This window comes from Porites lutea, chromosome 2, assembly GCF_958299795.1.
Source record: "Porites lutea chromosome 2, jaPorLute2.1, whole genome shotgun sequence".
Classification (NCBI taxonomy): Eukaryota; Metazoa; Cnidaria; class Anthozoa; order Scleractinia; family Poritidae; genus Porites; species Porites lutea.
This window is the reverse complement of record NC_133202.1, coordinates 8,073,484-8,099,106: the sequence shown is the minus strand read 5'-3', so window position 1 is coordinate 8,099,106 and position 25,623 is coordinate 8,073,484. Positions and strand designations below refer to the sequence as shown.

The window sequence follows — 25,623 nt, the reverse complement described above, 5'->3', positions numbered from 1 at the left end:
TTCACACTGAATCATTGTTTGGTATACAGCGACTGGGCTTTATATCACCTTGCATAGCTCATCAGCCAGACTAGACAGGATTCACCCTGCACAGGTTCACCTGATTGGGATTCGGGTTTCACCTGACCACTGCCCTGTCGATAATAAAGAGTTTAAGTTTATATGAATTTACTCTCTGGGGGCAAGATTTAGAGAGAGTCTGTATTATAGAGGGTTTTTTTTAAAGAAAATTTATGAAAAGTTTGTCAGGATGTTGAAAACCGTTGGTAGTAGGGAGGTGTCTGTATTAGAGAGGTGTCCATACTGAGAGTTTCAAGTGTATCTCTTTATTTTATTTTATTTATTCAATCTCATATAGCATGTTTAGGTTTTACAAGAACAACAATTGAATTATTTGTCAAAAAAGGGAATTGATTATAACAGTGGGCGGGCATAATAATGGTTACATAAAATAATAACAGAGATAATGTTGGTGTCATCACTAATCACAATGGATATTAATTAGACAGTAGGATAATGTTAGTTGTAAAATATGTAAAGAAGTCTATGAGTAAAAAGTTAACCATTAAATCATGTATTTCTAAATTTTAAGTAATTGAGTGGATAGGCTATAAGGCTTCTTCTAATTATTCCTTCTAAATCTTCAGGGATGCTATATACATGTGAAATCTAAAAACGAAAATACTTTAAGATTATTGGAGGAAGTATGTGGGCTGTTTGCTAAAAGTGATTTGTTTTTGTCTCCTTTCATTTTTAGGATCCTTCGGATTTAACAAGTGAGGAAGTGCCATTACAAAGTGAAAATAACTAGAAATACATATTATACAAATATCATCATCTCTCAAGTCTTGAGTTATTTTGTGTTGACTATCAAACTTAATAATAATTATTATTGTACATTAATTTTTTTCTAAGATATTTTGACATCGCAACCAAATTCCTATGCATAATATTATTATGTTTCTGATTTAATTTAATGCCCCAGGTTGCTTTGTTGTGAATTGGGCAAAGATTAAGCCTGTCCAAGGCTACTGAATGCTTCCCAGGAGCTGTTTTTATTAATAATTAAAACTCTAAGTTAATTATGAGATCATAGTGGTTACATATTGGATTGCTGAGGAAAGTGTATTCCATGATGAATAATAATATTATTTGGAGTTCATTGTGTGTACAGATGAATATTATGTTTTGACATGGGTAAAAGATTTGATGGTCAGTCACCCCATCACTAAATTGAGTTCAGGATCAAAACAAGTATGAAACTAGTTTAATATCCTCACATAATCCATTCATAGACATTTTGTGGAATTTTAAAGTACTTTTTGATTTTGATACTCATCTGTATTTTTTGGAAATAACTCATCAAGGCTTATTTCATTTGTACTAATTAATCAATGGTGTTAGGAGTGGCATAAAATTTATTGCAGAGTTTTCAGTAAATAAAAGGAAGTTGGGATGTGAAGTTGACATTAACATTTTGATGTTTGTGACCTTTGTTTTTTGTCTGCCATTTAAAAACAATAAATGATATATAATTACCACATCAACCAATCAGCACTCATTGACCAGATTTTGGGCGAATTAGGTCTTTAGTATTGAATTTCTGGCGCTGAATCGCTGATGCCTCTCTCCCCGAAACACCACTAGTGCAAGGTGCGAGGAAAAATGCCTGTATTCGCAGGCTATGAGGGAAAGCCATTTTTTTTAATCATTCTAAAATCTGGCAATGGTCCATTTGGAATCAGGCCAAAGATAATGTTTTCTAAGATCAACGTGCAGTAACAAAGAACATGCTTTTGAACTAAAGAAACAGAGACCAGGATTAAAATTTAGCCCCAGGGTTACAACTGGTCTGAAACTCTCAGGTGTAAAACCCGGGTTAATCCTTGTTTTTGATAACTTTTTCTTGTCTAGGAATGTAACTGGGGCTTAAAAACAGTTTTGGGCCTTTTTCTCCAAGATCCAGCCAGCTATGTTAACATAAATGATTCTCTTTTTAAACAATCTGTAAGAAGACAAATACTATCATGAGGGCATCGCTTATTGGCCCTCCAGGAAGTGCTGGGTATGTCGCTTCTTGTGACAGTAGTACCTCAGGAGGTAAACCTGTTGTGGACAAGCATGCTTCATTCAGGCCCTACCTATTGTGCCTTCTTTATTAAAGACTTGTTTAAATGTGTCTGTACATTCCAGATCAAATTGGAATTTAGAACTGACGCACCCCGAGAAAAACCCCTTGGAAAACTAGGAGAGAACCAACAACAAACTCAACCCCCATAGGGATTTGAACCCAGGCGACATTGATGGGAGACGAGTGCTCTCACCACTGCACCACCCTTGCTCCCTTGCTTAGGGAGCTTAAGCAACAGAGTTTTTGAGTGACGGACGTCAACCAGAAGTCGGGTAAATCGTCTTTATGAGAGAAAAGAAACTTAGAAATACAAATTATTGTTAGCTCCAACTCACATAAACAGGGAGATGGCTTTACTTTCGGTTGACATGAATAAATTGCTCAAAACCATCTTTGCTTAAGCTCCCTAATGTCCAGTGGGGGGTTGGGGCACATCAATCAACCCTGGAATCATAATCACTCCCTGGACACAAAATCACGTTTTTACTTGAATTCCCCTACAAGTCCTTTATGTTTACGGCCATTTTGGGGATTACGCCATGTGAGACCACACCAAAAATTTTACTCTCATACTGAGCTTGGGCTGCCTGTGGAAAAACCTGTGGGTACATCTGCCTATGTTTCAAAATGCATAAGTTTTCTCTCTCAAGGTAAAAACAATGAAAATGAAATACATTCTTTAATGAGAATCCAAAAAAAGGGAAAATACCATTACAACATAAGTTTGTATTTCCTGAACTTCAATATTAAAATTAAGCTTACATAATAAGCTTTCAAATTATTCAGCAATATAATCAGTTTTAAAAAATTATTTACATGTCAGCATCACATTTAATACATGATAATGAACGGCAAAGTCAAATGAGCTTAGACAAGACTTAAGCCAAAGCAAAAATACAATAGCCGTTTACAGGTATCCTTGTAAATTAACCTACTCACCGAATTACTCAACTTTTCTGCTTCATTTGAAAAACAGGACATATATCATTTAAGCTTATTATGCAGTCTTTTGTAGAAGTTTAGTGTCTGAATTTTCTCTCTCTCGGCCAAAATTGTCAGGTATTAAAAAGACGCGGTCTTTGTCCTTTCATTTCTGTCCTTTGTCAGACTTTTTGGGCAACAGAACGGCTTGAATGTTCGGTAATACGCCACCCTGCGCGATGGTCACGCCAGCCAACAATTTGTTCAACTCCTCGTCGTTTCGTACGGCCAGTTGAAGATGACGAGGAATGATTCTCGATTTCTTGTTATCCCTGGCAGCGTTACCGGCCAATTCCAGAATTTCTGCCGAGAGGTATTCTAACACCGCCGCCATGTACACAGGAGCGCCAGCACCGACTCGCTCGGCGTAATTTCCTTTACGAAGCAAACGATGAATTCTGCCAACTGGGAACTGCAAGCCCGCTCTTGAAGAACGCGACTTCGATTTGGTGCCCTTCGCTTTGCCTTTACCGCGTCCAGACATGTTTTAATTACAGATGGCCCTTATTTTTCTTTTATACAAAACAGAAAGACTCTGACGAACGACTCAACGACTGCACGTAGCGGAAGTGATTTGCCTTACCGAAATAAATATTTTAGCAATATTTACACAGCAAGGATCGAATGCTACGACTTTTATCCAATCAGAATCGCCAAAGCTACAGGAAATAAAACTTACAAAACATTTTCTGTTTCCTCAGAGGGCCGTATGCAATGTAAACCAATCACATCGCAAGAATTTTGATCCCTGTGTATTTGGATCTTTGGCCACCAGAGTATATAAATACTACTGGCACACACTGTTCTGTGAACGATAAATTCTTCAGCAAGCGTAGGAATCTTGTAATGCAAGTAAGGAATTCCAATTAACTTTCGGTAGTGACCTACGGAGGTTCGTTTAGCATACGATGCCTCCAAAAGCTCGTGGTAAAAAGGGGGAAAAGAATGCTGAGAAGAGCACAGCGTTACCTGGCGAGAAGAAGAAGCACTCGAAGAAACGAAAAGAAAGTTATGGCACATACATTTATAAAGTCCTTAAACAAGTTCACCCAGACACGGGGATTTCATCCAAAGCAATGAGTATTATGAACTCTTTTGTGAATGACATTTTCGAGAGAATAGCACAAGAAGCATCTCGTCTGGCGCACTACAACAAAAAGTCGACGATTTCTTCGCGGGAAATACAAACAGCTGTTCGACTGCTTCTGCCAGGTGAGCTTGCAAAGCACGCGGTAAGCGAGGGAACGAAAGCCGTTACCAAATATACAAGTAGCAAGTGAACACAAGTGACAGTGGTTCCAGCTTCGTTGTTGTTAATGTTCTCTTTAACAGTGAGAACAGTGCTAATATTGACAAGAAAAGACAATTTTTAGTTTACGCGCATATAAAAACCCATAAAAACATTGCCTGTTTTCCTTCGAACACTTACTGTTGATATCAAGATAATCTACAACGTTCTCCTGTATGTGAATTGTGGTTTTAATAAAATTTGCAGGCGCTACTTGCGTCGTCACGTTTCACCGTTATTATTGATTGTTGCTCTATGTTTAGTACCTTATTTACTCCTTGAAAAAAGCCTTGATTTGATTTTCGTTTAGCCTCGTCCGTGGGGGAGAAATGAATGCGTGACAAACGAACCCCAAAGGACGTTTGCGGGGAGGCTAATTTTCGTCAGGAGCCCATCTGATTTTTCACAAATATCTGGCGAAGACTTACGGTCAAAAAAATGCCTCGATTAGTTGGAGTTTTCGTTTCATTGATTTTTTGCTACTTTTTGGATGATATATCGATTTCTTGTTTCTGATGTATTAAAGTTAGGGGGGCGGTAGCCTCCTACACAGACGTTCTTAGGGGCTCGTCACGCGTTCCTGCCCCGTGACGAACCGCTAAGAACGTCTGCGTGGGAGGCTAGGGGGCGGAGTGTTAAAAATCTTGGAAAATTGAAATCCATGAAGAGAGTAATCAGTAGACTGAAAAGGTGGCTATGAGCTCATTAGCAGACTAACTGGTTTACTCTACCCCAATTTATTTCTCCCTCAAATCAACATCATTTCCCCCCAAAACAACCATAATGCCTCCTTAAGCTGGGGTAAAACAAGAGAGGATACTATCCTCTCCAAGAGCCGTAATGGTATAAGGGTTCTCTCCTACGGACCGGTAGGACAGAGAACCTGGGAACGAGGTTGGGTGCAACCATAAGGGCTACAGAGAGACAGAGAGATAATCTGATGTCTGTCCAGTTGTTATCTTTCACTGCACTTCTTTCGTTATTTTTTAATTCGTATCATCACTTCCCACCAATTGCGTAGCTTCACCATTCATGTGCAGAGTACCCCGCTTTTCATTTTGGCATCTTTATTTAGACAAATTCATGACGTTTTAGAAATAGTCATCCTCTCTTGCTTTGTAAAAACAAACAAACAAAACATTGAGTCACCTTGCCTTTTTTGACAATCTCCTTGACTTAACTCCTATGGTCTCGAAAGTCCCGGTAACTTATCGGGCTCGGATTTCCGTGTTTCCATTTAATATCAAAGTTTCAATAATTTTGAAAGTGAAACTGAACGGCGTCTCTTGTTTTCCTGAACTTCGATAAGGCTTTTAGCATTTAACACCAGAAAAAATAGTGACCTTAAGCATCGTCGACGAAATGGGACGACGCCGCCGACCGGAAGTGAAATTTCCCTCGGTTCGAAGCGTCGTCGTCGTCCGCTTCGTTGTCGATGCTTAAAGTCGCTAATTGCCAACATTTGACGAAAACCGTAAAATTCCGTAACTAAGCCCCTCCATGTATAAGCCCCTCCAAATATAAGTCCCCCAATCCAGTAACGCAAAAAACCCTCCGTTAAATCGCTCCTCCAAATATAAGCCCCCCTGGGATTTGTACTTGGAAATTTGCCATCAAATATTAAGTAAAACAAAGCAAAAACGGTTAATTTACTCCCAACTGTAAGGCTACAGGCTAGCCCAATCGATTGAAACGCAAATTTCCCTCCGTAAATAAGCCCCTCCGAATAAATGCCCCTCAAAAATGGCCTTTGAAAAATATAAGTCCCAGGGCTTTTCGGAATTTTACGGTAGCCCATTTTACAGTACAGGTGGAAACGAGGCTAGAGTTGAGCTTGTTTTGATACAACCCTTGTTGCTCTCTTATGTAAATAATGTTATGCTGAATAATATTTTTAAAAAATAATCTCCATAAGAAAAAGAAGGAGGTTTGTGTCAAAACAAGATCAACTTTAGCCTCACGTTCACTCAAGGGCTAGGATACTGAGCCGACAAACTGTAAAATGGTCTATTGAACGAAGTGGAATGAACGCGATAAAGTTTGAAACAACGCGACTTCACTTTTCCAGTGTCGTATTCGCAGCTGTCGAGACGCGACTCACAGCCCACGCCTGGTCGTGGTAGATCTGGTAACGCAGGAGCCGATTACTAATTATAATCGGCTACTGGCCAAGGGCGAGGGTAACGAGAAGAAATAAGCAGTTAGTTTATTCAGTTTTTTTGCTGTTGCTGTTGCTGCTAAAAGAAAAATTTGTCATTCAAAGTTATCAAGTCTGGACGTAAAAATGGCTAATCAACTCTGACTTTCTTCCAGGATCTTAGATTCGTTACCGTGCTTGTAACAATTCTGATAATGTCATCATCCATTGTTCCACGACCGCATTGTAATTTAGCTCTCGCCATTTGCAGGTGCTTTTAAGACAATGCAAAATCAGTCACCGTTGCCCCGGCAAAAATATAAGGACTATTTTCCGCTGCGAGCTGTTTCCTGGGCTTTGACGGAGACTGCACTGATTTGAATTTTACCTCTTTCAAAACCATGTGTTCAGAAAAAATAAAAGAACAAGTTGAAGGGAATCGCTCTAAATATCTGCGACTTTTACCGTGTTTACCCTTTACGTGCCACGTGCATGAAACTATCAGACGTGGCAAGCGATGCCCTCGCTAAAAAAGACTGTTTTCATATTTCAGCCAATAGGTGAGCGTTCTTCGCTGGCTTATCCAATCAGCAATGAATAATAAATAAGAAGAAACTAGCTTTCTTACTATTCATTGACGGCACAGCTAAATACAATACATCCACCGTCCAATGAAAATTCCCGCGCTACTCATGAAGTTGCACCTGTTCGTAAGCTGTCATTTCGAATGTAAAACAGGATTCACTGCGAATATTCGATCGTTTTGGTAATTTTTCTCGGGGTGGACAGATCAGGCCAAAAAGCGTCGAGTGGGAGAAAAAGGAGAAAAAGATGTCGAAGAGAAAACTCGATGAAGAAGATTCTCTAAGTACTGGTAGTTCTGACAGCGCCGATAGTTTAGGAAATGTAGAGGATTATCAGCGAGCAAAGCGAAATCGAAGAGTTCGTTTCAGCGAGCGAACTGTATTCCATTTTCCCCGCACCCAAGGCTATATCTGTGTGCCTTCGAACGGAGGGACGACGCTTGGAATGAAACATAAACACGCTTTTGTCGAAAGGGCGCTTATTTCGGACGACGATCTGAGTGGCAGCGAGTCTGACGGTTCATACGACAGCGTGGACAGCGACGACGAACAGTGTTTCATGCCAATTCCGCAGAAAGATCGCAAGGACATTTTGAAGGCGGCCGGCGTAAAGAAAATCAATAAACAAGAGGCTATTGAGTGTATGCAAATCAGATACTCACGACAGATTTGCGGATGCTCCTGTAAAGAACAGTGCCAACCAGAGACCTGTAGCTGTTATTTAAATGGAATAAATTGTCAAGTCGATCGAGATAGTTTCCCTTGTGGGTGTACGCGAGATGGATGTCAAAACCCACACGGACGCCACGAATACGATCCCATTACTGTGCGTCGCCATTTTATCGAAACTGTTTTGAAATTAAGGAGAGAAAATTATTTATGGAATCAGGACGTTGGTGAAAACAATGAAACGAATTTGCAAGCTTCTAATGCAGTTTTAAATTTATCTGGTGTATCGTAACAGTGGACATTATGACAATTTGATATGGAATGGTTTTCTTGAATTGTGAAGTGCGACCTATTTTTTAAGGTTGAAAATTGCGAATTCACCTTCTAGCGGTAAGATATGGTCACGAGAAAGTTGTGATTCAATATTGATAAAAATATATATAATCTGGAAAAACTTTATATATAGAGCGAAAATAAAACCAATTATAAATCTAATAAAGGCTACTGTCGTCAGTTTCCCTCTCTCCATCTAATGAATAAATATATTCATATGAATAATTTCCTTAGCAGCAAAATGTATAGAGAAGAATGGACGCGTATCGTGGCTGTCAGAGGTTTTAACTTTGTGTGAACAACAACTCTGAGCGTAAAAGCTGAAAGACAACTTGCCTAAGTCATGAACAATATTTTTGCTAGTGCTTGTAATATCTATGTTTGGTCCCTCTCTTTGTTTGTCAAATCATTAACTAAAAGTAGCAAGTTTCCAGATCGAGCGGCAATATTCAAAATTGGATGACCTGTCATACAATAAACGATATTGTTGTGGCGATATAACTTTTTTCATTTTCTTTTTTAGTAGCGTCAATATCAATATTATGTATAAGCTACGGGAATATGTGATAATCTTTACGTTTGACAAAATGCATTCGCCTATGCTGGTGCAAACCGAATTACAGAATCATTCACACTTAATCAGTTAGCAAAACCTTTTCATTTCGATCAAGCAGGCTGACCAAAAAGAGCAGTACATGTACACTTACAGCCAATTAAACAATAGTTTCCATTTTTTTCCGTGTGCGCCAGTGTGCGGCACAGGTGCGGATCGGATAATAAGCTCGGCCCCACCTACTGTGCCGGTGGAACACCAAGAAAAATTAGAGGCTGGTCATTGAGTTAACGTTCCGCGGTCACACGCAATTCATAATTGTCTGTTTAGGTACAGGTTGTGTCCTCGTGAGCAAAGGGATTATGCCCGGCCCATCCAAACCGTCAGCAAAAAAAACTGATGCAGCACTGATCAGAAACTGAATCATGGCTGTAACAAGTAATTCAACTGAGATTAAACGTTTTCCGTTTCATAACTTGCACTTACTTTTTAACGGACTGAAACACCGCAAGCAAGTTTTGTAAGGAAAACAATTTTAAGTTGTGTTCAGGCTACCGGCATTAAATGGGGTATTAGTTTATTACTGGTGGTCCTGCCTGCAGCGGCGTCGGTGGTGACTGAGTAAGTATTTGTTAAGTCCCCATGAGAAAAGATCCAAAAGCTGACCTTTAGAGCGCTAATTCTTTGTGTGTGTGTGTGGGGGGGGGGGGGGGGGGGGGGGGGGGCGAAGGGCTAGCGCTCAAAATCGGTCATTCCAAACAAGTCCGACGGCGGCGTAAAGGCTTCCGTTTGGTAACACCTTGATGGTAAAGTGTTTTGGAAGAGTTAGACAGCGTCACTTATTAGTAAAATGTGATGTGTGGTGGAACAGTGGCACAATGTCACAGTGAGAGTAAAGTGTGTCGGAAGAGTGGGACAGTGGGACAGTGGCACGAAGATATAAAAGTGCGGTGAATCAGCGGCAGAGAGTCACAGTGATAGTAACTGTGAGGTGGAATAGTAGCACAGTGGCAAAGTGTCACAGTAGTAGTAAAGCTAGTGAGGTTGGAGTGGAACAGTGGAACAGTAATAGTTAAGTGTGTTGGAACAGTGGAACATACAGTGGCTGAATCAATAATAAAGAATGTTGGAACAGTGGCACAGTGTCACAGTGATAGTAACCAAAAAAAAAGTGCCACTGTTTCCCTGGAAGTCGATTAGCTCGACATCGTTTAGTTAACTGCTTGGAGTCCATCATGACCACGATTGTTGAAAAGCTTCCAGCGATCTGAACGATCTTTACAATCGATCGAACCATAGTTAATTGACTAACTATGATCGAACTAAATCATATACACGTAATTGAGATAACCTTGTAAAAATGGAATTGATATAGCTTTAGCTCCCAATGAATGATTTTTCATTTTGCATTCAGTCATTTGTTCTTGAAATCTGGTTAGTATTACGTATGCATGTGCTTTCACTTGGGGAGCTATTCAAGGCCAAAAAATTTGTACATCTTTGTGCGTTGGTCCCGCGAGAAAAGTTATCTTTTTGTCCATGAATAAATTCCTCTTCGACCAAGCTAGCTTGTTCGGTCAAGATAATTGGATTTTAACCTCGTTCTTTTTGGTTTTTTTATCAACCTAGACTTGTACGCATAAAAGAACTTGGCAAATATCCAGCCATCTCGGTGAAACAAGGTAAGGTAAGGTAAGGTAACTTTATTTAAACACGGTATTTCCTTCAGGTATACATTTACATTGAAGTATAGAAAAACTAACTTCCTAACTAATCTAAAATCTAAGATAAAAACTAAAATAATAAAGATGAAAAGAAAACACCTGCTAAAAACAAGCACGGCCAATAACGTGTCTCGCAAACCCTCGCGAAGCTCGGTGAAGCACTCATGATCAAGTACAGGGCGTAGTCTCCGTAAACTTTCGCATTGCGGACACTGAGCTCTCGGCTATCACGGCGAGTAGCTAAATCCCCCGCCCAAGGTACAAACGGAAATAATTTTGCGTTATTGCGCAGGATTCTCGCTATTAAAGGACTTTTAAAGTGTTCTTAATACGTACTTGACTTCTCGTAACCAGAGGCCATTACAGCCTGGATGAACATGAAGCAAAGAACGTTTCCGCCCTTGACAATCTTGTCCCCAGTATACCCCGCACCGGATCAAAACCCATCACGTGACCATAAGAAAACCCGAAGCTCTGGGACGAGAGGTTTGGCTTCGGGTGGAAGGGAAGATCGAAAGTCTTGTGAGGATTTTGAGAGAAATTGTCTCGATGGATGTCTTTGGTTAGATTGTATTGATTGCCTTTGAGGCTCAAGAAATGCCTAATCCAGAAGAAGTGAGTAGAATTAAATACCATCAACGAATTTCGCGCTATCAATTTTACATGTAAGAACGTGGGTGAAAATGAAACTTGTTCGATCGACGTGTCCTGGACTAAAATTTTCGTGTTTTAATTTTCTCTTTACTTAAAATAGGGCATAACATTTGGAGATTTTACGGCAGAAGAATGGGAGAAATACTTTGAAAATTCATCTGGTCAAATTGGACGCTTTCCGGCGGTCGAGGTCGGTGTACATTTAACGTTTTTTTCAACTGGATTCTCATTTATTACACGAGTTTGTAAGAGGAATCTTCGAGTTCGAGTTTTAATTCATTTTTTGTTTCATCGCTTTTACGCAGTTTCTGTTCGACTTTGAGTATTCAGACCGTGAAGAACCAGACAGTGCTCTCCAAGGTGCGTGCTTTATTAAGCTGAACTTATAGTTTATTACGCTCGTTTGGTACCTTCTGTAATAAAACGCAAGTTTGTGATTTTGTTACTGTGAATAAGCTTGCAAAATTGTCAGTTTCGATCGAACGCATCGTAGCAATTGAGAAGTAGTAAATTGGTTTGATTGATATTTTAACTGCATTACGAGGGCAACGTTGCAGATTTGTGCATTTTCAGCTGTATGAAGAAAATGTTAATGAGGTTGTTAATAGTTAAGTTTGGATTGTGGATGTATCAGTATATAAATTATATTTCTTATTGCTTGTGGGTGGGGCTGTACTCATGTGTAGTTAGAAGATCTGTGATCTTGAACAGTCACGAGGTGGGGAAGTCAAGAATTGCAATAGTTTATTGGACTATTTTGTTTCCATTTTGTGGTTTAATCAGAATAATTCATTTATTTTCATGCATTGTTGTTAAATGATTTAAACGTAATATTAGCAGGAGATTTACTTGGTGGTAGCATGACTCACACACCTGCCAATATATCCACAGCATTAAACCAGAGGTCTTTTTGTAGCTGTTTGTTAGATCTTTGAAATGCAAGCCCTAGGACTTCACAGTAACAATCGTTTCTGGTACCAGTGTGTTGTTACCTTGGTCTTAAAATAACAGAACCAAAAAGTGCTTTCCCAGTGATATTTTCACTCTTAGTGATCAACAATTAACAGAAATTCACTATTTTCCCACTCATTTTCCTAACTAGTAGATCAGTATTCTTTAGTTATGACTTGGCTTATATACGAAACTAAAACGTTTTTTAGTATCTATCAGTTTTCTATTGTCCGCCATCTTGAATCTTTCTTAAAGTGCATTGCATGTTACTGGTTTATGGCTTCCAGTGCCAAGAAAAAATATATGACTTAAAAAAATTGAAAACATTTAGGAGGTGGGTTTTCATGGATTTTCACGGAACCAAAAAATTGTCACTGATGGTTTCCCATGATCTTTGGACTCAGAACCAAAATATTATTTTCCATGGGATTTGAAATATGTACTTCCAGAAAATATCCATACCCCCGCACCCCCCACAGAAGACTCTTTGATTTGCACCTCCACCCCCCTCCCCCAAGGAGGTTTGAAACGGGGACTTCGCTAAACACCCTTTGGAAATGAACCCCCCCTCCCCTTTGGAATTTCCAATGATCATCCATTGGGGGGGGGGGGTATGGATTTTTTACGTAATCTCAAGATTACCATGCACTTGTCAGTGAACAGTGGATTCAATTGGGAAATCTGGATTTTGCAGTAAATCTCAAAATCCCAAAGTGGATTTCAAGGTGGTTTTCAATGTTTTCAAGGGGGATTTCAAGTAAGAAATCCAAATCTGGATTTCATGGGTTTTATCTTTAAATCCAAAAAAGGATTTGCAAACTTAAGAATGTGTGCACATGCATGCGTAGATTGTTAGTTTTGCCTCAATATTATTCTTGTTGTTTCCCTTGTACCAACCTTGTACTGGATCATTGTTCACTATTTTGACTGTATTCTTTTTTGTTTATTTTATCTTTGGTAAGCTGAAGAAACCAGGGCATCAAGTGCAGCTGATAACAACTCAGCAGCTAAAAATGTCACAACAGGACTAGAAGATTCTGGTGTGGAGATTGGACAAGAAAGTGAACAAGAGAGTGCTCCTGCAAAAACAGGGAAATCTGCAACTGATGCAGGAGAAAAGGAACTATCGGCTGAGCCAGTGATCCGCAGTAACAATGAACATATTGTATTTGGTGGACAAAGCATCGTTGTAGAGCCTGGTAGTGGCAAAAAGGAAAGTGGAACTGCAAGGTGAGGTTTTAAATTCAACTCTTAAAGCCCCAATATCCACATACAAACTCTCCAGACTGATCTCTATACATTTCATCAAGGAATTAGTTGAGAGAATTTAGTAAAAGATCAAAGCATTTCCACTTTGTGATCAGGTTATTAATTCTCATGACCTTTTCTGTTGATTATGTGTTGATAAAACCAGGAGAAAATTGATGTTGGTCACTTGTGGGAGTTAAAGGGTTAAATATTCTAAGTCTTGTAAATTATGGCTTACTGTTCATGAGTCTCTGTAGCTCTGTGGGTAGAACTTCCTTCTTAGTGTGTTTGTTAGGTCTTAGGTTTGAATCTTGTCATGGATCCTGTCATGTCCCTGGCCTGTGAGATGACTGTTACATGACATGTGCAACTTTCTAATTTTAAGTTGTACTGTATATTGATGCAGCTAATGTGTTAGGCAGTCAACTGTTGTGCCATTTGGGTTTCCTAACCGCTCGTCTGCTACCCCACTAAAGCAGGGTAATATTTAAATAAACATTTAATTCCCCCAATGGAAAAACGGCTTGTTTAATCTTGATCGCGAAAAAAATAGAATCTCAAGTTACTTTTGTAGATTCTCCCAATTTTTTTTCACGAGTCTCCAAAGTTTCCTTTGTCAGTGGTTGGCAGGTCTGTAGACGCAATGGCACATCTACATATGTAGATGATTTTAATTATTTTGCAAATCTTAATAACTCAATAAACTACAATGTCCTTATCATCAGAATCAGGAACAACATACAGAAGAAAATCCTTTATCTGTATAATCTTTTGGGGGACAAAAATAGCAATCAAATCATTTCTAATTATGTTTTTTCTCTTTAAACAGCTTTCCAGCAGTGACATCATCTCCTGATGCTGACAGCTTTCCACCCCTGTCGTCAACAGTAAAGGAGAAACGGGGAGAGAAGGCTGACACTGAGAGGTCACGGAAGCGCCGTAAGCGAAGACGCCAGAGAAAGCGTTCTGGCTCTGTATCCAGCTCTTCTAGTGAATGTGCTGAGAAGGATAGGTCTTCACCTGGTTCTGTTGGTAAAAGCAAATCTGCAGGCTTATTAGCCACGTCAGATAAAACAAAAGGCAACAAAGATACTGTAAAAGTTCATGAAGAGTCAAAAGACAGTAGCAGTAATTTGGCAGACCATAAAAATACATCACAAAGAAATAGCACCAGTTCTTGTGATGGAAAGACTATAAGTGATCGAAAAAGTTCTTCATCCACGGATGGAACTTCAAACAGCCCTGTTCAGAGTGACTCAGAGTTCAAGACATCTTCTAGTGTTCCACAGTTGAAGGGTGTAGAATTAAGCACCGCAGATCTCAAAACTTCAACGGCTGCAAGTAGGAAATCTGACAGTAAAAATCAAGAAGTAACAGAAAAGAAAGAGACTCCTAAAGCTCTTTCATGGGCTGATTTGTTTAAAGGCAGCAGCTCTAAGAAATCTCCAGGCATTGTTGTCAAAGTAGAGAGCCCAGTTGTGAGGACAGAGGTAACATTTCCAGCTCTAGATTTTAAAAAGAATGATGATCAGGGTGGTCAGACAATAGTTTCAGTAAAAGAGGACAAGAATGCCAGAAAATTTGCAGGTAATTGTCTGTTGTAATATTTCCTGTTTCTCAATAATCATATCATTATCATCATCATCATCACCACCATCATCACCACCATCATCCCCCTTTATTGTCATCACCATCACGATCGTTAGCATCCTCATCATCGTCATCATCATTGTTATGGTCATAATGGTCGTCAAAGTTGTTGTCGTTCAATGTCATCATCATCATCACCACCATCATTGTCGTCATCATTATCATCATTATCATCATCATCATCATTGTCCAGGGGATTACATGTTCATAGACAGTCAAAATTTGCATTCCAAAGAAAGTTACTGAAGTTTGAAGAATTTGTTTGGGTCATGGAAAAATAAATAATCGTCACAATTTGAGTTTTTGTCTACTTTCAAAGGTTGCTACATAATAATATTGATCAATGCATCATTTTCTTGCAGAAGCAATACAGAAACAGGAATTAAACTGCAGTCATAAGCCTTTCATTCCAAGAGGGCTGACAAACAGAGGAAACTGGTGTTACATTAATGCAGTATCCTTTGATTTTTAAGGACAAGCTTCTCTGGGGGCTAGAATGGTTAGAATGGTTAGAATGGTTTAATCTAATTGACTACCTTTATTTAGAATTGTCAATGTGCTTTTTATGGTCCTCTAAGTGTGTCAAGCCAAAACTTAATGGAAATGTTTTGTTACTCATAAAAAGATAGTCAACTGATTTATGGGTACTGATTTTAGGGGTTAAAGTAATCTGTGCCTTGCTTTCAACACATGATTCTGTTGCCTTTTAGGGGTAATTAAAGAATTTTTCAACAAGCACTCCTGCCATTTTTATATTCGAACCTTCCCCCCTCTTCCATTGCATTTTCTTTTTGTTCTTTTACCCTGTGCTTTATGATATACTCAACTCCTTCCAATACTGGTAGAGCATTATTGCATGCAATGTGATTTCTTGTAGATTTTGACTTCATGTAGATAAGATTTTGCCAAATTAGATGCCAATTCCAAATTTCCTTTTGATCAGTGATTGGGGACTACAGGTTAATCAGTCAAAAGTTGCATCTCTTGTAAAACAATGTCCTTAAGCTTTATACTATAAAATAACAATAATAATAATAATAATTAAGTGTTAATATATTTAGCCCTAACACCCTTCATCAGACATTGCAAGCATTAGCTGGGTGTGCACCATTCTTCAATCTTCTACGTAAGCTGCCATTTATTCAGGGCAAAGGAGAAACATCAACACCTATACTGGACAGCTTGTAAGTATGCCTGTAAATTCCATCCAATTACATACTGAAATCCTCTATTAAGCCCCCCCTGGGGGCTTATTTATTTCAAGCCCATTTGATGGAGGGGCTTATAATAGAGGAGGAGGGCTTGTTTGAGATGGGAGGCCTATTTAATTTAGAAAATACAATGGTATCAGTTCTCCATGAAGAACTAGAATACAAAGCAGTAAAGCTCATGTTCAAGAAGGTTGGAGGTCACACAGCCAAGAATCAGAATCAAATATGAACGTCCAGTTGATAAATAAACCATCCTGTTTCAGCCCACATGAAGTTTTTCATTTGTAATTGATTAATACAGTCTATCATTTATAAGTGAAGAATAATTAGGGGAGGGGAGGAGGGGGCTTAATAGAGAGGGGGGCTTTAATGTTAACCTTCTTCCACTTAAAAGTGGCAGCTTATAAGAGGGAGGAGGCTTATTTGAGAGGCTGGGGGGGGGGGGGGCTTAATAGAGGATTTACAGTATTTTAATTTGAAGAATAGTGACAGAAGAACAAATGCAGCCAATTCCTGTTATTATGGACCCCACTGGGACTGCAATTTAGTGTCCCTACCAGTGCAAGTCTGTAGTATTGAGAGTTTATTCCAGTCAAACCTCCTACATTTATTTTTGAAGGCGAGAGTTGACTCTATCTTCATAAGCAACAATTCTTCTAAAGGGTTTTCTTTCGAACAGTCACACCATTACCTTTGTACCTGACATTACTTTAAGAGGTGTGGGGGGAGGTTAAACCCTAGCACCCCTAAGGCTTATGGTTCCCTCCTTCTGTATTCTCAGCTTAAACCAGAATTTTCTTTGTCTCCTGTGAATAATGATATTAGGGCCAGGAAACAAAGGGAATTCTGAATCAAACTAAGCTTAACCAGAGTCTTTGTGGTGGGTGATTACTACAGTATTTCACGGCAAGTTGATAAAATTATTAACATATGCTGTAGTACCTGTTGATCGTTTTCCTGGTTGATTGTTGGTTGTTGTCTTCATTCCTACAGAATAAACTTTGTGAATGAATTTAAGGAGCTGCCAGTTAAATCAGGTGGGTCGATCAATATTCATGTGTAAACTACTGAAGGCACCTGAATTTGTGAGAAAAGAGAAAATAAAACTTGCTCATTTTCCATGAGTAACAACTTCTAAATATTTAACTTTGACTCTAAGAATCAGTGAGAAGCAAAATATTTGTAAATGGACGTCTTTTGCTGACCTTCCATGCGTGTGAATTTCAATATTTAAACTCCGGAGGACTGTTGGTAGAAATATTGATTTCTTGAAATATGCATATCTTTAATGGAAGGAGTGCTTCAAATGTTGTACATATAGATTTGGGTAAAACTGGTCATTCACATGCCAAGATTTTAATTTTTTGTTATTTTTTCCTTTTTTGAACAGGAAATTCTTCTTCTTCATCATCCAAATCTGATTTTAAAATTGGGGAGCCGTTTGAACCCTCATATGTTTACAGAATGTTGTCAATGATTCAGAGTTCACTTTCAGCGAAGGTGAGGTTTAGGTTTACCAGAAATCTTTTCCAGTATCTTTTATAGCACTTAGAAAAGGAGTAGTTGTCATTCCCTAAGTATTATTAAACAGTTTACTGCAGTCTTGTGAGGGTGATATCCATGTTTCAGTATCTTGATTACCCACTGACACAATCTTGCCAAATTTGTCAGTGAAATAATTTCCAAAAACATTTGAAGAAAAATGTGCCCTGGTAGAACCGATAAGTGTAATATGAGCAATGCATGTCGTCAGCATTAGTAATCTGTATTTTAATGATTATTGTTTAGAAGTTACAATGTACAATTTTCTATTGTTTTAAAATTCTAAAATTAAATATGGAAACCAAGTTTCTAACATGGAGTTGGAGGGGACAATGGGAATTTGCGAAGCACCTGTATGACAATGCCTAAAATATATTAATGATGATGTAAATTATAGGTGCCATTTTTTATTGTACTATTTTCCTGAAGAAAAACCTCATAAAATGCTTATGGCCTTCCAGAGGCTTGTAGATTTCAATTTTTTCAGGGTGGATACCTCCAGGCCTACACTCTATAGTTTCATTTTAATCTCAGTTAAAAGTCTGGCTACCAGGGGCATAGTCAGCTTTTCAAATAGTTGTAAGCCTGACTGACTTTCATTTCCACACATCCTGAAAATTGCGCGCATTCATGACTGAGCTCAACAACACTTTGAGGTCTTAAGCTTTTCAGCTCACCTCAACAACCCACAATTTATTACAAGTGGTAGAGTGATCAAAGGAAAAATTCGTAGGCCCAGGCCTACAGGTCTGTGGGCTGGCTATGCCCCTGGCTACAATCCTGCATGACACTACTGTAAAGAACTGTAGTACTAACAAGACAGTGCTTTTTTGTGTTATTCATCATTACTTGCAAGGGTCGACAAGAGGATGCACAAGAATTTCTGAGCTGTATTCTGAATGGTATGCATGAAGAGATGTTACAGCTTTCCCAGTTGGTCTCTGTGCCTGACAAAGGTACAATAATTTATGTCAAATTCTACTAAGAGCTTATTGTTCTTTCTTGTTGTTGTGAGTGTATAATATGCTCTGTTCCCCCACACCCCCCCCCCCCCCCCACCCACCCACCCCCAACTTTGCATAAGTTATTGTCTTCAAATGCTCTTGGGAAAATTCACTGCTCCCAGGAGCATTTGAAAACAATGGTTTATGCAAAATTTGGGGGACAAACAGAGTGTATTATGGGGGATTTGAAAATAGAGAATTCATATTTCTTGAAGTTGAAATTTGTGCATTTTTTGGAGTGAGAGGGTAAGGCTCCGTGAATCCAATATAAGCAGTACTGACAAGAAGGTACTTAGTGTGAAGTACATTAAAGATATACTTTGCGTACTTCTAGCCTCTGAGAAGGAAACTAAAGAGATGAGCAATACTGAAAACTACATGCATTTTTGCATGCCCAATTTTCCTCTTCCATTTTGAGTGCATTCCACACAGACTATACATTCTGTTTAAAGTAACCCATAGCTGTCCTTTGTTTCCTTGTAGCTTCTGAAAAGGAAAATGAAGAGTTAAAAAATATAGAAAACATTATACATGAAGTAGATTCTCATGATGGGTGGGAAGACGAGGGAGACTGGGAACAAGTTGGGCCCAGGAATAAGTCGACAGTGACAAGAATGGTGAGAAATGATCATTTATGCCTTATTACATAGAGTGCATGCCATGATGTAGCCCCTTACAGTGCTTTTGTTACCTAATGGCATTTTTGGTGATCTCTGGCAAATAATTGTGAAAACATGATTTTCGTCTATTTATTCTCATTTACACGAAAAAAGCACCCCAACAACTCCTCTGAATTGCTGGCTTGCAGCTCAGATCATAACCTGCAATCAGGCGGTCGTTCTTCCCTTTTTCTTTGGATGGCGTCACTCTTACGCCCCCTCCGTTCCCCCCCCCCCCCCCCCCCCCAAAAAAGAACGCCTGGTAGGAGGTTACTGAAGTCATCGCGCATCCAGGTTGTGTTTTCCTCTACCGGGAACTAACTCTTTCCTTCCTTTTCCCATGAAAGCACTGCAAAAAATTGCATTGTTTTGTGAACCAACATTGCAAACCAAGAATAAGTTATTTATGTTGCCTTTTTTTTCTTAGGCTTCCTACCCATCGTCCCTTATCTCGGATATTTTTGGTGGGTTTCTTCGCTCCTCAGTTCATCAGACTGGTTTGAAGGACTCTGCAAATGTGGAACCTTTCTTCGAGCTTCAGTTAGATGTACAGGTTGGTTTATTAGACTGTAGTCGTATACAGTAAAACATATATTAAGCAGTCACGTTTAGCGAATGCTCAACGTACTGATCGCTTCATTGAGGTCGACCATTTCATACAGGTTTGACAAAGCTATCGTTTATCAAGAAAAATTAATAAATAAATCCAAGTCACGCGACAAATTGACCCCAGTGTTTCTAGCTCTCTTGTGCAAAAACAAAGGAGGTAAAAGACCATGCGCAGTAGGCACAGTAGACTGCGAGCAGTCTCTTATTTTTCTTTGCAAAGTTACTGCAAGAGAAACACGAGCACGCGAGCTGCGAGCGGCGAAGCTGCGAGCCACGATAAACGATGGCGTAAGCCTGAGAAGAAAAAATAAGAGTCCGTCTTTTCTCGCCTGATCCTAATCCTTTATTGTAACATAACGTCATGGTTTGCAATCGCGCTAGCTGAGAACTAGATGGATTTTAATTAAGAGAAAAGGCGAACTTCAAGCAGTCTATAGGCACAGTGTATCTGTTGCAATAGTATGGTACATCTTGTTGAAGTGACTGTACAATGGAGGGGGAAACAATAAAAATTACTCTTTGGGACATCGGTTAAGGAGACTGAGACCGCAGATCATTTTGACAGTAATAAAGGCCAATGATTTTGTAAGTGTCCGCTTAAGTTCGCCCCCCTTTGGTCATCTAAACCATGTCTGGCAAGGAGTGTTTTGGTTGACTGCCAAGGCCGTTAATACTGTTTTAAGAACACTTTTTGTTTTCATTAGCCTGTCACGTCGGTGGAAGAAGCTCTGAAAAATGTGGCTGTAAAGGAAGAGGTACAGGGATACACTTGTACCAAGACCAAAGTACAGGTAAAGTAAACTTGTATTTCTGTGGGAAGGAGGCAAGCAGTGGGAACGCTACGCAAGGGCGGATAAAGAAGACGAGATTGGGATGGGATTATTTTTAAAAGAAGTTCTTGAATCGTTTCAAGGTCTTTGTTATTTCCGTTAAAGAATTCAACGAGTCAATACGTTGATGTACTGAAATGCCACATAATGGCAAGGTTAACACTTGCGTAGCCACCCCTTTTAGAGTAGCCTCCCACGAAGCCGTTTTTGGCTCGTCACGCTACGCTCCTCCCCAGGGAGCGTTGGGTGACGAGACAACGGCTGCGTGGGAGACTACTCTTAGGTACCATCGTCAAAAGTAAAACTTTGCGACATACCATTATCTCGTCATCTGCAACTTTCTATTACCCACAGCAACAGTTGTTGAGTGAAAATAAAGTAGTTTAAAAGTTATCCGTGCGTAACCGGCCGGAAATTACAGAAGCTACAACCACATGTGTTCTATCGAGTGACTATAGAGTAGACTGCAAAACAGTCCGTATTTTTGGGTATTCAAGTACGCGCGAGCAGTCAAACAAAAGGTGTGGAACGAGGCTGAAAACAGAGAGCGAGACTGGGGAGAGACGCTACGGGCGTGTGAGCTCGCGCGGTTCGCGCGTGTAAGACTCTTACGCCACGCTTTACCGATTTCTTTACTGATTTTGAGGAAAAAACCTTCTTTTTTGCAGTCTACTATAGAGTGTTTTCACTCACGTGGCCAGCATCTATGCAAATTTGTTGGAACAAAAGAAAGCGTTTGCATAAGAAAAGAGTTCAACTCCCACAGGACTGGTTTGGAACACCAACATGGCCGCCGTTTTATTGTTTTGGGACACCAATATGGCCGCCGAGACGTCATGTGAAAACACTCTATTTTTGCTTTTGCGAGAAGGGAAGGAAATGGAACCCATGGGTAGAGAGTTTGCGAGCTAAAAGCATTCAGGGTACAGTGGCACAGTCCCTTTGCACATATATCCCATGTGGGAGCTTTGCACAGCAGTAGATTTGGATTTAGATTTAGAAAGAAGTTAGGATATGTCAAGTTATTTTTGTTTATTTGTTTCATTTTTCTCAGGTCGATATCTCCCGACGTATTACCTTGGAAAGGCTCCCAAAGGTTCTTATTCTTCACTTGAAAAGGTTTATTTACTCCAAAGCTGGAAGTCAAAAGCTTCAGAAAGTTATAGACTACCCCTTGGAGCTAAGTATCGGCAAAGGTAACTTTCGTCTAATTTTATTGCTAAAGAATATCAATATTAGAGCTGTTTTCACTGTTTGTTTTTTTATGTTACTGGGTTTTTTTATATTTAGAGCGCTGAGCGTTCACTGCTAAGCATATTTTTTTCTTTTTAAAACAGAACTGCTATCATCGAACGTCAAGAACAAATATTCTGCTGCCCAAAAAACCTACAAGCTTTTCGCTGGTAAGGTTATCTGACCTATTTTGTCGCATGTGACGCTTCTCCTTAAAATGTCGGTATTTAATCAGACAAAATGTCCCCTACAGTTTTCTCATGATTTTGCGACTATTCCATCCCCTTGAACTTTCGACCGCACCCGTCGGGGTGTCTAACAGTATCAGATGAGACGAAAAAGCCACCATAAACTAAAGTTCTTCTAAGACATCCGAACAGGTAAATAGTTTTTAGGACAGCTCCAAATTAACCAAACAGGCTTGTAAAGCATGAAAAACTATTTGAGACACTTCTGACATATTTGCAAACATTCGGTCGTTGGGTACCACTGGTCATTAAGCCTTACTGCTACGTGCAAACGGATGCAAGATTGTTGGATGTTACATGTTGCGTCCGTTTGTAGAGGGGGGAGGTACAGGACGGTAAATCTCCCTTCTCCCTACATTTTCAGCCAATTTCTCCCTCCTCCCTACTTTTTGGGGCCGTTTCTCCCTCCTCCCTATTATGTACCTCCCCCCTCTTTGTACACTCTGTTGCATGTCGTTGAAAAGAACAACTTTGCACGTGCATCACGCATGAAACTTCCTAATTTCACGCGCCCGCTTAATGGAGTAGGTGAACACAACAGAAAAATTTTCTTTTTCTTTTCCTAAACTTCGATACTGTTCTTTGAGATTCAACCCCAGAAAATTTCGCCAACATTTGACAAATTGAATGAAACTGAATAAGATCGTTGAAGTTTGAAACAGTGCGAATTCTCGTTTTTTAAAAATTTTGCTACCATTGCAGTGACGTAACGACTTCTCCTATCTATCGACGTAAATTTTACTGATATCGTGAAACGTCTTCTGAATTTGGTCAACGGTAGCCGGTTATGAAGAATTGGCCGGGGCATTTAAGCCAATCAGAAACGGAGAAATATTTTGAATGAATCATAAAACAATTATCGGATTAGGCATTCGTATGATATGAAGAATTGGAGGTTGATAACATTCCTCTCGATCTGCATAATTCTTCATATCTTACGAAAACCGAGTCCAATAACTTTTAATTATTTTCGTGGAAAATATTAAATAAATAAAGCCATCTCCTTTCTTTTCAGTTGTTTACCATCATGGAAAGAACGCGTGGGGAGGTCATTACACAAGCGATGTCTGTCATCCAGTTCACGGATGGATCAGAGCAGATGACACAAGGCTGAAAATCGTGCCTGCAAATTACGTTCTAAAACCCACACAGGGTAAAGATCCCTACATGCTGTTCTATCGCCGAACAGACTTAATGCCTTAAAATTATTTACACTTGATCCACTTTCGTCTAATAGTACTGACCAGGATGACAGGACCGGGAAATCGGCATAGCTGGTAGTTTCAGTCAGTTTTGTAGGGTAAACTAGGGTAAAGGAAACATTAGTTCTGTGATGGAGATTACCTTGTACAGTAAAACCCCGCGACTAAGAACCTGCATTTTTCCAAGTCGGCCTAAACAGGTTCTTGCATATATGGTAATTAGTAATGGTAACAGGACTGACTGGAGTCCAATTCGGTCTGTAATCATACGAGTGATTAACAAAATCCCGATTTGTTTAATCACGAGTATGATTACAGACTGAATTGGACTCCACTCAGTCCTGTTACCATTACTAATCATACGAGTGATTAACAAAATCGGACGACCGCGTAGCGGGAGTCCGATTTGTTTAATCACGAGTATGATTACAGACCGAATTGGACGACACGAAGTTCTGTTACCAATTAATCATAACTTTAACAAAATTTGTGATATATAGGGCTGTTTTTAAAGAAATTCCAAGATTTTTTCGCTAGCAATGAAAAAAAAAGCCATTTAAGCGCGCGCGTGATGGCGCGTACTGTCCAATTACTCAGGCATGACGCGTACTGTCCTATTAAACTGTCCTATTAAGGCTGAAATCAGGGCAGTTGAGAACCAATCAGATTTGAGAATTTTGTTATAGTTATGATTAGCTCAAATATAGGCTATATAGGTTCGTAAATAGGCTCTTATTTTCAGAAAAAAAAAAAAAAAAACCAAAAAAAAACAATACAGACAAACAAACAAACAAACAAACATCAAAACATGGTAGCTAGGAGTATTAGCTATGAGCTTTTTCCTTAGATCGATTTTACTTGACCCGTAAAACAGTTAGTAACAACTAGTGCAAAATATCTGCAAATAAACAAAAGAAGACAATAGAATTAGCGCGTAGTATTGTACTACCCATTTCACGGGTCAAGTCAAATCACTCTATATAAAATTTGTATACCAAATTAGAATTTATGTAAAAATGACCATGAGAAGAAGGACTGAAGCACTGACTACATCCATTTTGAAGTCCTTTATTTCAAGTGTACTGAATTTTTTTATATACATTTTAGAAAATAAGAACCTGTTTCAAATTTTAGGCTAAACAGGTTCTTCTTTAGAGGGAGCCTAACTGACAAATTTTAGCCTGACAGGTTCTTAGTCGCGGAGTTTTAGTGTAGTGCTCCAATCGCGCTTATGTTTGCAAGTCAGGAGGAAAGTGGTGAATTTCGTGTTATCATAATATTATCCAACCATCGTTAAAATGTAGATACGTTCGTGGAAAAATAGTATTAGGAAGTTTTACCGAGTGGCAAGAAATTTTCGCGTGATTTTAATTCGCGGATATCCAAATTATTGCGTTTTACGAATTTGGCTTTCAGGCTTAGTGGAGGGAACCAATAAAAACTGCAATAACTAGTGAACGTTGGTATCTCCACGGGCTCTTCCTTATGTTTCAAAGCGTCAGGAAACATTACTTTCAGTAATGTTAAAAAAATAAAACAACAACCAAACCAAAAAAGGAAGAAAATTTTCACGGTACCTTTTTTTCGCAGAAGTCAATTTTGCAGGTCGGAATCTAACCTTTGTGGATTAATGGAAATTCCGCGAAAACTTTACGTCACGAGTTATCAAATTATTAAAGGGTATTATTACCACAAAATATCCCTATTGCTTCAAGTGAACTTGAAAAGTAAGACCGCATTTGTATGCAGGTTATAGGATAAGGATTATAGTATTTTTGTCTTAGATAGTAGAGGAATTTAAATTGAAAACTCCACGGAACCTATTCTTCTACGGCGAGTATTGAATATTTTCTTCTTTAGACATTTACAAAACGCGAAAATTTTGCGTGTTTATAACTCTGTTGTCCTCATTGCTGATTGTTTATGCTGGTGATTTACTTCGACTTGTTTTAGTGATTTGTGATTTCATCAGGGTTTCTCCCACGAGTCTCAGAAATCCTGAAATTGCATTCTGAAATCTCGAATAATTTTATTGAGTAATAAGGTTTTTGATGAAAAACTTCAAGAACTACAGTAGGAACTAATGAAAAATGCACATAATTTATCGAGTCTTGGAAAGAATCCACCTCAGTTTTGAAGACTAGAGAGTGGTCTTGGAGAAACAGTACACGAATGTGACCTT

General features: G+C 39.1%; 5 protein-coding genes across 5 annotated transcripts in view; 4 read left to right on the top strand and 1 right to left on the bottom strand.

Annotated features, from left to right (window-relative positions):
- LOC140927620 (serine/threonine-protein phosphatase 4 regulatory subunit 1-like) overlaps nt 1-1,462 on the top strand; it is a 21,802-nt gene extending 20,340 nt beyond the window's left edge. The window contains exon 22 of the mRNA XM_073377297.1: nt 758-1,462. Within this exon, the coding sequence (XP_073233398.1) occupies nt 758-811 (54 nt within the window). The 3' untranslated portion in view covers nt 812-1,462. The remainder of the gene's footprint in view (nt 1-757) is intronic.
- A 1,756-nt stretch (nt 1,463-3,218) lies between these two features.
- On the bottom strand, nt 3,219-3,596 carry LOC140925555 (histone H2A-like). The gene has a single exon (XM_073375492.1). The coding sequence runs from the start codon at nt 3,594-3,596 to the stop codon at nt 3,219-3,221; it is 378 nt and encodes a 125-aa protein (XP_073231593.1).
- A 424-nt stretch (nt 3,597-4,020) lies between these two features.
- Nucleotides 4,021-4,392, top strand: LOC140925554 (histone H2B-like). The gene has a single exon (XM_073375491.1). It carries the CDS (start codon nt 4,021-4,023, stop codon nt 4,390-4,392), a length of 372 nt encoding a protein of 123 aa, XP_073231592.1.
- Nucleotides 4,393-7,183: 2,791 nt separating this feature from the next.
- On the top strand, nt 7,184-8,307 carry LOC140927619 (cysteine/serine-rich nuclear protein 3-like). Its single transcript, XM_073377296.1, has one exon. The coding sequence runs from the start codon at nt 7,369-7,371 to the stop codon at nt 8,080-8,082; it is 714 nt and encodes a 237-aa protein (XP_073233397.1). The 5' UTR covers nt 7,184-7,368; the 3' UTR covers nt 8,083-8,307.
- A 2,560-nt stretch (nt 8,308-10,867) lies between these two features.
- On the top strand, nt 10,868-25,337 carry LOC140927616 (ubiquitin carboxyl-terminal hydrolase 10-like). Its single transcript, XM_073377293.1, has 16 exons — nt 10,868-11,015; nt 11,155-11,244; nt 11,360-11,414; nt 12,968-13,235; nt 14,083-14,840; nt 15,266-15,357; nt 15,984-16,087; nt 17,108-17,151; nt 17,505-17,614; nt 18,513-18,612; nt 19,144-19,277; nt 19,747-19,872; nt 20,633-20,719; nt 21,813-21,954; nt 22,096-22,161; nt 23,255-25,337. Exons 1-16 carry the CDS (start codon nt 10,998-11,000, stop codon nt 23,440-23,442), a joined length of 2,382 nt encoding a protein of 793 aa, XP_073233394.1. The 5' UTR covers nt 10,868-10,997; the 3' UTR covers nt 23,443-25,337.
- The last annotated feature ends 286 nt before the right edge of the window (nt 25,338-25,623 follow it).